Source organism: Embiotoca jacksoni, unplaced genomic scaffold, assembly GCF_022577435.1.
Source record: "Embiotoca jacksoni isolate LCO1_2020_lvr unplaced genomic scaffold, fEmbJac1.0.p SCAF_12, whole genome shotgun sequence".
Taxonomy (NCBI): domain Eukaryota; kingdom Metazoa; phylum Chordata; class Actinopteri; family Embiotocidae; genus Embiotoca; species Embiotoca jacksoni.
In genome coordinates, this window is record NW_027185252.1 from 3837110 (window position 1) to 3848409 (window position 11300).

The following is an 11300-nucleotide window of genomic DNA, read 5'->3' on the forward strand; positions in this document are numbered from 1 at the left end:
AGCGAAGTTGCTTCTGCACTCCGCCCACATGAAGCAACAAATCAATACAAACGGTTCCTTTAACGTCAGTGAGAGAAAGCCGGGGCTCATTGATGTCACATATTTTGTTTTAAAGCAACAAAACACCAGTCAGATTGGTTAAAAATAAGCATGCTGGCCGCAATTTACTGGCATCATGTTGCAGGAATTCTGAACGTGGAAGTTTAAATTGAATCACACTGTGGCTTTCCAAAAGGCATTTCAAGCCACGAAAGCGAGAAGCAGCCTAACGCCGCGCTAAACATTGGAAATCAGACAAAGCCGTCACCTCTAATACACAGGAAGCGGGGAGGCTTTCCTCCAGTATCGACATATGGATAATGATTCGTGCTTAGAAACAGTAAATCACGTGTCCGCTCTGTGTTATTTACACTGGCCTGCATCATGAGAAGTCAAAGTGGTCAGCTGGTATAGAGAAGTATTTCTGGAATGTCTCCATCTATTATTGTTTATTTTGTTGGGACATTTGTACACGGCACTATCAATCAAACTGCAGGACTAAATAATAGAAGGTGAAACACTGGTAAACCACCCAGCCCCAAATGTTGCATTGTCCCTTTTTCACTTGACAGCCACGGGTGTGTCTGTAATAGTTTACCCTACCCCACCTTACCTTGAGGGATAACTAAAGAATTTCATTAGACTTAGTGGAAATAGAAAGTTGTGGTTCTACTGAGTAGTTTAATTATTACCCCCAGTCCTTGCTGTGGTCCTGATGGAAATATCTGAAATTTTGGCATGATTTCTGCCCTAAAATAGCCCAGTTTATTGGCATTACCTATCAGCATGCAGAATTGGCAGTTTAAAAAAAAAAAAAAAAAAAAATCTCCCTTTCAAAAAAAACAAATCAGAAACACCAGTTTACCCAACACAAACTCTCTGGAGGATCAAACCTGTGATCTCTCGGTCAGAAGGGATGTTTCACCATCAGCCGATCCTCCTCCTTCCTTCAGTTTGCAATAGATACAGACCGAGGAGAAAACAAGCTAGTGGAGTTCAGGCTTTGTTTCCTTCTCAAACATTCCTATCCAAGCCACACTTTTTCACACAGTGGTCGAACCAAATATAGGCATCGATGAGGTTTACCAAGTGCACTCGTGTTTAAAAGCACATCCTTTAATCCAGAGGTTTCAGGTTTGAGCACCGTCCTTCAGTAAGCCCCTTTTCTCACATTGAACTGGAGCATCAGCTACAAGATATTTATATAGTTTCTATATATTCGCCTTATCAACGGATACATCTGCAATCTACAAGAAGCATGTTTATGTTAAACAATAGAGTGCTTTAGTCCGTTATAATCGTTTTCTACTGCGCAATAATTAGCGGCACGCCGTTTGTGACAGGTCTGGCAGGCGAGTCGGCGCAGAGCTGCCGGCCTGCTGGAGATATTCTGTCAGAGCTATCAGTCCGCAACACGCCAAGGTACTGAACTTTAATTAGAAACAAATAAGATTAGCTGCAGCGGTGGGGGGGGGGGGGGACACAACAACGAAAACACACACACAAAGAAGAAAGAAATAATGGCATATTCCGGGGTATTTAACGTGCACTTTTGAACTTAATGTGTTCACCAAGTCTCGGAAATGTTTTACGTCTCTCGTCTTTAGGATTCCTGTAATTACCACAAAGAGCCTGGAGGTTAACCAAACATCATCTAGTCCTATTAAAAAGTGTTTAATGAATGTCCGGTCGGCCAAAAACCTCTCACTCCCACAGCCACGTCAGAGTTACTGCTACACAAACACAAACTAAAAGTGTTTAACTTATGTAATCTGTCTGATAAACTGCACAGAGCCGCCATGCAAATCAACCAGGTGAGGCTGATATAATGTCTCTACGACCATTCAAATGACAAATAACTTTAATAACAGTATGCTTCTGTTGAATTTATATCTTTTGGTGTTTTTTTTTATCCGATACAGTGTGAATGCTGTTCTCTAGAGGGACTTTACTTGCGTCCGAGATGTTCAGCTGTGGCTTTGTAGCAAACTCACCCTGCACGATGGCATTTCTTTTAATGTCCCAGAGGAGAACTTTAAAGTTTGCTGTATACATTTTGCGTAATATGTGGCAGTCAGATTGGGTGAAGACAGAATCAAATATCGTGACGTTTCTGACTAAATATCTTTTATCCATTTTGTGACGATATATGTAGGGATGACGACTTGTGCTTTCACAAAATGAGATTTTTGATAAATAATATGGACTTTGCAGATATATTGTAAAGGGAAAACTTCCAAAATGTGTAATGATGTGGTAAAGTAGAAGGCCAGTGTTTCAAAACGATGAAGTCGTCTTTGTCAGGTTTATCAATGATGATAAATGATTTGAAGTGTATAGTTTTTGACCATTTAGGATCATCAGTGTTTTATTAGACTAATAGCATTTTCTGGATACAGAAAATTTGCTCGAAAATTTACACGGTTTCCTTTCAATGATTGCGCTATAATATTACTCATATTTTACAACAATATCTTTGCCAATGTGTTTTTAAGCGTAACGTTAAGATAATTATCCTAAAATGAGGTTTCTAAATGAGGACAAATGAATGTGGAGTGTCGAATCCATTCTGTCAAAGTTGATCAAATAAGTATGTGCTAATTAAACCCTTTAATTGCTATCAAACTTAACGAGTGTTTCGGGGTGCATGCGTCATTCCTCAAAACTGATCGTCCACTCGCCAGCAACACATACCCTTATGTTCAAGCTGGGTTGTGCTAAAATGTGTGAAATTCAGGAAGTTCACACGGTACAGACAAAAGCATGTGCTGATAAAAAAAAACAACGATTTGATTCATAGATGTCCAGAAATAAAGTTGCAGGGTGGATGCAGGCAGAACTCTGCACGACACCGGCTGCAAATTCAGAATATTACATCACTTTTGCCGTGATGCACCTTATGCCAAATCACAGTATTATCCCAAATCGGAGCAGATATCTTGTCATGTCTGCTGGTGACGTAGAGTTGAGCTCGCAGTTCAGAAACTGCCTTCCAGTTTGGGTCCCGGCTGTTTGCTGCCCCGCACGGGGCCTTTGGTAAAGTGTGGCACCAAACATAACAGCTACAACGCAACCTACAGGGGAAAACAAATAATAATAATAATCTACATAGAAATGAGCCCCACGGTTGCTTAATAACTTTGGCTTTTTCCTACTTGTGTTAAAAACGTAAACAATAAGAACAAGCGGTTGATATTGATGTTGTTGTTGTTGTTGTTGTTGTAGCTCGCGCAGCCCTGAGCGCTCTTAGCTCCAGTGATCCTCAGCTGTCAGTCCCAGTCTGGGCTCACGGCGGAGACCCGTTTCAAATAAATATGGCCAAAAAAAACCAAACAACAACCCCACTGCTCCTCGGTGACACGAGTAAGTCGTCTCTGCTTCCGTACGTGTTCCCGTACTCGTCAGCAAATCACTAGTCGTTCACATTTTGTCCGTGACGTTCCCACGAAGCCGCGAAACGTCTGGTTTAGCTTCCCGATGCTATCGCGGTTAACCGCATCCGTTGTCGGACAGCTAACAGCTAGAGGTCTATTATCGGACACCTCTCGCGAGTCAAGTCATCCTTTTAACATTCACCGCAACGAATAACAATATTTAGACGATAAACACAAGGCCACGGCGTGGAAACAAGCATCTCGCAAATGTCCCTGTAACTACTCACACTTCAAAGAGAACCAAGTAAATGGGATTTTTTTGTTTTGTTTATTTGTTTGTTTTTTTGTTCGGCAAAATCAAGATTTAATGCAAGCGTCTAAACAAGGGGTTTACAGTTAACCCTTAGCTGGGATTTATTTTATTTTTTTTAACCAGGGTATTTTAACCGAAAAAAAAAAAAGGGCATTTAGATAACGTCAGCCCACATGTACATAGTGTCCGCAAATAATCGGGAGAAAGGGCCAAAAAACAACAACCCCCAAACAAGTCAGAAAACAGCAGCCTCGGCTGGTTGTCCGATAATGGAACTACGCAACTGTGCTATCCTTCGCTGCAGTTTTTTTTTTTTTTTTTTTTTTTTTACCTTGTACACATCTCCGTATGTGCCGCTTCCTATCCTCTGGATCAGCTCGAAATCCTCCTGCGGGTTCCGCCGGGACAGGTCGACACTGGAGTTCATCATTTCCGCTGCCGATTACGGCGCCGATCGCCCGCGTTTGACGAACTCCGACAACGCTTGAAAAACCAGATATTTTAAGAAAAACATACGGCGTCAGAAAATCCCAACCCGAGTCCACTGTAGCTCCAACATGGCTTCCACTGCGCATTGAGCATGCGCAATGGACATCATGGCGTACACTCCGTCGAGCTCGAACGAAGGGGGGGGGGGGGGGGGGGGGGGATGGAGCTGTTGAATTTAATATATTCACGACTGGATTCAGCGGACACGTTTAATGATTAAACTGCAATAAAATGGAGGACGATATAAATGGTGTACTTTTGAGTTTGTTTGTGCAAGTAGAAGTTTAAAAAAAAAAAAATACCGTAGAAAACACTTATGCTTGCATTTTATTATAAGACAAAAACCTTTATTGATTTCTCTATTAAATCCGGTCTATGTTTGAGTCCATACAGTGTAAGTGAAGCCGTGTTTTCTAATCTGCACGGGGCAGCATTAGCAGGAAGTTTACAGCTATAGGGGAAAGGAAATGAACAACAAAAAACACCGAGCTGTGTGCAGCCTTGTCTGGCCCCTCAGTGTGAAAGTGGGCTAAGTAGGGCTAAACAGTGGCAGATGGCAGCATTGCTATGGGGTGGATGGGGTCTGTGTTGCAGGCAGAACAAAAGTGCCACCTCCTAAACTTTCCACTTTTCATTTAGCGATATTCCATCATTTTTATTAGTGTCACAAAAGGTCAATTTCAACAATGAACTGATCCCGTCTCTTAAATATTGTGTACGTCGCAAAAGCCTGATATTGCGTACCGCTCTGTGCCACAGACCTCAGTTGCACTGGGTGATATGTTCCTTCATCAGCATGAACATGTTCATCACTATACAGTGATGAGAGGCTGAAGCAGGTCTCCAAAAAAAGGCACAGTTTATCTCAGTATGAGTAGCATTTGCTAAAAAAAAAAAAAAAAAAAACACAAGCTGTGTCAAGCTGTTTTACAAAATCACTAAGACTTCTGTTATTTTTGAAAATCTAACCATATATACACATGGGGTTGTTTTTTTTTCCAAGATCAACATCTTCACGGAATCTGTGAGCTCGGGCTGTAGTGCCACAGATGGGGTATAAGAGACAAACTAAACAGGAATACTGCTGTAAGAACAAAAGACTGAATGACAACATTTCAATCCACACTTTTAAGCTCATTCAAAAAATAAGTTTCTTTATGTCATTTGATGTTCAGAAAACGGTAAGTAAACATAAACATGTTACAGAGTAATCATAATAAACAACGTAACCACACATTTGACACGATGAATAACAAAAAAACAACAACAAAAATTAACTTTTCTGAAATGTAACTTATATCAACACTGATGAAGCGTCTGTCTTGACATATTTATGGATGAGTCCATCTATTGCTCCCAAGCTGACTCTGAGAGTCGCTTGGTGCTTCAGGGAAGACAAAGTGTGTGGCGGGCTGCGTTGAGGTTCAGTCTGAGGCTCTGTTTCCTGGGTAGATGAGGATTTGACCCGCGAGTGTTTTTGGAAAGTCTGCTCCTCTGTGGGAGATACACAAGGAGATGGGCAGTTTTCTGTCCCAGTCTGAGCCTTTGTTTCCGGGTTAGACGGTGGTCCAGGGTCCTTTTGTGTCAGTAGTTTTTTCAGGATACAGGACAACTGAGGACTCAGGAGGAGAACCAGGGATCCACCAATACAGAGAACCCTGAACAGATGAGTTTAAAGAGTTGGTTTTACGCCGAAAAAATAAACAGAACAAAATTATTATTTAAATGTATAGAGCTTATGTTGACTTAAGTGCAGCATCACTCACAGGCGAAGAATTCTGCCCGGCACACGGCACACATATTTTTCCGATTCACTGAACAATTCCAAAAGAAACAAGTGAAACAGACACACGGAGGAACAAACCTCTCCATCTCAGTAAGGATGAGTGGCAAGTTGGCAGCCATGTTTATTCTGCTGCCGAACTTCCTGCCAAATGGAAGGTCACAGATCACAGCGTCTGCACTGGCGCTAGGTAGAGGCAGCGCTACACACACACACACACACACACACACACACACACACACACACACACACACACACACACACACACACACACACACACACACACACACACAACACACACACACAGAGGAGGACAAAGAAGCCGAGGGGTAATTTAAAACATGTCAGCGGGCTGCACACTCACCTCCCACTCAGTGACTCCCATCCAAAACAAGCAGCTTTGGATTTCACAGTGAAAGTCACTTTCTGAAAGCCGTAGTGTATACGGTATGGAGCAAGTAAGAATACGTATCACCTGAGATTTGTCATTAAATGTCTCTAAGACATTAATGACTTATTACTTTATGACAAAGTTAAGTTGTTAAAATGCTTTAAAAGGCAGAATTCAAATTTGACCAACATTTCTGTCAGTTTTCCAAAAGGATGACACATTTCCCCTTCGACAAAAAGGCAATGTGTTCTCGAACTACTGTATGTAATGTAAAACGTAAAAATGTGGCCATTTTATATAAATAACTATGCAATGAACCATATGGCAGGTTTGATAAAACTCCTGAATATGTGATGCATGTTAAGATCACAGAAATGTGTACAAGATAAAATAACTCAAGAGTGATATCTGGCTTTTTGCTGAGTCATACTGTGGACCGTACTGTTTTACATGTATTTAAACTGATCTTTAATTCAGGCACTCAGGAGTATCCTCGTTATCTATTGTCAAATTACTGCAATTTTGATCTTTGACCATTTTATATGTTGTACACAACTTTGCTCTCTAACTGCAGTACAATCCAAAGGATTTACAATTGGTTGTAAAGACGCATCTGCAGTAAGTTTCTCTAGATGAGAACTTTAGCTTAATGCCAACTAGGTTAAACGTTTAATGACAACATAAAAAGTTAATTTTGTGCAGGTTTCCTACCCATAGATGAAGCTTTCAGCAGGTCTATTCTGTTTCCCGGCTCTGCAAACGCTATGTTCTCATTGGCCCTCTGCAGCTGTCCATCATCATTGTCTATACCCAGGAAACAGGCAGCCTGAAGAGCCCAGTGGCAGATCAGATAATAAAAGTGCTGTTACAATTGCACAAAAGTACACATTATGTATTCAGCTAAATGATCTGTGCACTTTTAAAAACAAAACATTTGATATATTCAGGAAGACCAAAAAGCAGGGAGGTAAATGAATGAAAATCAGATCAAATGTGTGCTAATTGTAACGAGGGAATGTCACAATTACAGTGCATTAATGGATATGTAAACAACATTAACATAAAATACATGGAAAACAAACAACAATAGTTCCAAACCTTTTTAAAACCTAAAAAGACTTTACAAACATTTCTACACAGATAAACATGAGTGTTGAATTCATTTCTGTCCTGACCTTGTTTTCCTGTGCAGCTTCCATTAGGATGATTCCCACCCCACACATTGGGTCGACCACACAAAAGCCGGGCTGTATCTGAGCCAGTGAGGCCATGGCCCAGGCGACTGTCGACCTCAGTCCCGTGGTTTTAATGTAGCTCCGGTTAGCCAGAGGTAACCTGAAGGAAAGAGAAAGGACCCGTAACCTATCACATTAATTAAAGCTGCAATATGAAATATATGACTCATATAACCCTCCACCATTTATAAATCCAGTATGTTTCTGAGATTTGGATTTCACATAATTATTGGGACTATTTAAGGCACAAAAAGAAAAACCTGTTGTTGGTGATTGACTCTTGATTTCATAACGACACAAAGCAGTGAGAAATACAAAAGCAATTCAAAAGCATTGAGAATATTGGCATTGCATGTTGTATTGCAAGCTGGATATGTTACAAGTCTGCTCATTTGATGGACCCTTGAAGAAGAGAGTCGACAGTCATTAATAATAAGTGTTAAATGTAGAGAAAGTGTTTTTTGCCATTAACCTTGTCAGTGGAAATCCCAGTAGGCAGTGGTCATCACTCAAATATACATTGACCTGCAGGAAAGAACAAATAACTGATATCATCACATTTGAAATGACAAGGAGTGAAGCACAGAGTCTCTGCCAACAACACCGTCCAAAGAGGAGAATTTACCTTGAAAGTCCATTAAGCTGTAATCAATACAAACAGGAAGCGGTTTACCTCCAGCTGTGGATTCTTCAGGTCCGCCTTCCAGCCCAGCAGTCTGCTCAGACCTGCTCCAAGCACTCTGCTCACCTCCTATTTTACACACAATACGCAAACATGTAATAATCCTCTGAGCATACAGTTTTATACAGTATACCTACTTATGTAAATGACATTTCTGCTGAATGTGGATGTCTGTTTCAAGGTGTCTGGGGGTGTTCTGTACTCAACAATGCAGGGGGAATAGAAAAATATGTCTATTTGACAAGGAGACATAGAGATCAGCTACTTGACTGCATGCACTGTGTTGTGTAAAATAAATTGCTAAACTGTTATATCGTATGAGATGGATAATATCGAAAGAGAGCCAGACTGTGGCGCTTTAACAAGATTTTTCTATCCTGACACAAAGATTAAATTACATTTTCTTCATTACATAAATACAACAGCCAGAGATAATACACAGACTTTACTCAGTTTTGACATACACAGTCCAACTGTCACTACCTGTGTGCCGAAGCATCGGGACAGAGATCCAGTACATTTGCAACTAATCCTAAAAGAGACTAGAGAGCGCTCTGGATGGTTCCTGCAGGCTTTCGGTAGCGTCTTATCTCCATCTCCGGTGGTCTTCACTTTATCAGGCAAATGTGACAAGACAGAGGGAAAATAAAAAGCAATAGAAACATTTGATTAAAAGATGTAAACCCTAAAAATGTATATTATTTAAGTTGTATTGAAAGAATGATCAATTTTATTACCATTTTCCGCACTTTCTACAGCAAAATCTTCTGTGATGTCATCCATCCTGCTGCTGCTGCTACTTTCCACATTGTGTTTCAGTCCCGGTGTTGCTGCATCCTTCATGAAACAGGAGTCCCGATCTGCACCCTTTCTCTCCTCCTGCTCTTCCTCACTGTCCCTCTTCCTCTTCTTCTCCTTCTCCAGGGTCTGTGTTCCATTTTGTTTGACACTTCTCGGCCTCCCGTTCCCACTCTCCTCCTCCCTCTGCTCGTCTGTACTTTTTCTCGACTCTACAGGGCTCTTCTCGCCCTCCCTCCTCTGTTCTTCACTCCCTCCTCCCTCCTCCCTCTTCATTTTCAATGCCAGGGCGGTGCTTGGCGTTCTGCTGCTCTTTAGCTCCTCCTGCAGGCGGCTCCATGTCATTACAGCACTGGTCCACTGATCCCTGGCACCCAGAAGTTTGGTCTGCAGCTCAGATGCTGCCTTTGCTGTGAACATTACAAACATCGAAGCGTATAAATCTATGCAAAAGGGATAATTAAACACTTAATGTCACGGTGGTTTTCTTGCCCTTTGGAAGTTTTCTTTCAGTAAAATAATATAATAACTTGTAAGGCACACAACAAGTGAAAGACAGGCATACAGTGAAATATTTGACAAAGTATTCCTCCTGTTTTTTATATTAAACATTTGAACTGTGTTTTAGTGTTAGGCTGGTACCTGGGTTGGTGTGGGCTGACAGCCTGAACGGTGAGTCCTGTTTCAACAGAAGAAAGAGTCTCTCTGCAGCCTTCAGCTCACGGACTCTGTTAATCGTTGCAGAGGAGCTGAACAACACTTTACCAGGCATCTGACACACCTGCACATAAAAGTGTACAGTCTCATATTTGACAACTGTCTTGACCACGAGTTTAATGAAACAAACGCTGCCCTTGAGTTGACCAGTGCTGGATTGTTGAGGGAGACGCGAATATCCATATTTGAGAGAAATAAGTAAATCAGGTGGAAACATAATGGACAGAACTTGATGGGTTTCTAACGCGATCAACAATTAGTTGATTAATCGATTAATTGATCAATAGAAAGTTTTTTTGCCATCTGCTGATTGTTTTGAATACTTTTTTTTTTTTTTTTTAAATCTCCAATTTCAGCATTTTAAATGGGAATACTTTCAAGTTGTTTTCACCCTCCATGATAGTAAACTGAATATCTTTTGGCCATCAACACTTTGGCTGTACCTTCAGTTTTCGGGCACTAATCGACATTTTTAGGCAGTTAAGCTTTGCTGTAAATGTATACCTATGTACTATTGTGCAGCAGAGGTCAATGTCTTTCATACCTCAGTTTCTCTCAATCTCTAAAACCGACATATTTCTTACGTAGTTTTGAACGCGGCTTACACTCACGTCCTCGGCTGCCAGCTTCCTCTTCACCTCGTCAATTAAAAAAGGCTCCATCCCGTTACCAGCGGTGCAGAAGTAACGAACTACACTCCCCTCACTTCTTGGCTCAGCCATTATGTTGTAAAATGTCAACAAACAGTCATTTCTGTTCGTAGGAGTTTGTCAAATCTACGAATTGCCTTCGAAAGCCGCCATGTTGGATTTTTTGTTTTTGTTTACAACGGAAACGGAACTACGTCATCTGACGTTGACGTCTCGGCCAGCAGGGGTCTCTCTCACACAGTGAAAAGAGTCACTTCATGCAGGAACAATCTGCATATTAACCGAAACATTTTTCACAGTGGGACTGTAATAACGTGTCAACTGCGCTCAGACTTGTTCATATCGATTTTCTTTGTAAGAATGGTGTGTTAGTGTTGATGCAGCAGCACCGAGGCTACAACAACAAGCCTTTATTTTGTAATTAACAATGAAGGGAGAGAATTTAAGGTCCAGATTCCTCGATGCGCACAGTAGGCTACAACATTCGCACACACTTTCACCTGAAAAACTGCACGTACATATACACACATTGGCTTGGACACACCTCTGCTGCAGTACGGTGCCCGGAGGCAGCTCTGAGCAGGTGTTCCTCCAAAGCCGAGAGGAAAACTCAAAATTACATCCTGCAGCAGAAGTAGGTGCTTTCAGACAATTCTCACTCTTCCCCTTATCTACCAAAGTCAGAGAGATCCTCCTTCCGAATATGTTTCCATACTTAGTCTAAATCCTTTTCTTATCGCTCTCCCTCCTCTTGCCTTTGTCTCTGTCTCACACACACACACACACACACACACACACACACACACACACACACACACACACACACACA

At 41.4% G+C, this 11300-nt stretch overlaps 2 protein-coding genes across 10 annotated transcripts in view; both read right to left on the bottom strand.

Moving 5' to 3' along the window:
- LOC138195155 (mitogen-activated protein kinase kinase kinase kinase 3-like) overlaps positions 1-4282 on the bottom strand; it is a 43275-nt gene extending 38993 nt beyond the window's left edge. For all 7 annotated transcript variants that reach the window (XM_069144279.1, XM_069144273.1, XM_069144274.1 and 4 more), the window contains exon 1: positions 4058-4282. In XM_069144279.1, coding sequence (XP_069000380.1) covers positions 4058-4156 — 99 coding nt within the window. In that variant the 5' untranslated portion in view covers positions 4157-4282. The remainder of the gene's footprint in view (positions 1-4057) is intronic.
- Positions 4283-4541: 259 nt separating this feature from the next.
- Positions 4542-10623, bottom strand: thumpd2 (THUMP domain containing 2). 3 transcript variants are annotated; one of them, XM_069144282.1, is made up of 10 exons: positions 10433-10623; positions 9747-9885; positions 9044-9514; positions 8790-8917; positions 8298-8375; positions 8097-8149; positions 7565-7724; positions 7101-7215; positions 6080-6200; positions 4542-5873 (listed from the first exon to the last, which is right to left on the bottom strand). In XM_069144282.1, exons 1-10 carry the CDS (start codon positions 10541-10543, stop codon positions 5510-5512), a joined length of 1740 nt encoding a protein of 579 aa, XP_069000383.1. In that variant the 5' UTR covers positions 10544-10623; the 3' UTR covers positions 4542-5509. The 3 variants fall into 3 exon arrangements, with proteins under 3 accessions (XP_069000383.1, XP_069000382.1, XP_069000381.1); XM_069144281.1 differs by having other exon boundaries at positions 10427-10623; XM_069144280.1 differs by having other exon boundaries at positions 10406-10623.
- Positions 10624-11300: the final 677 nt, after the last annotated feature.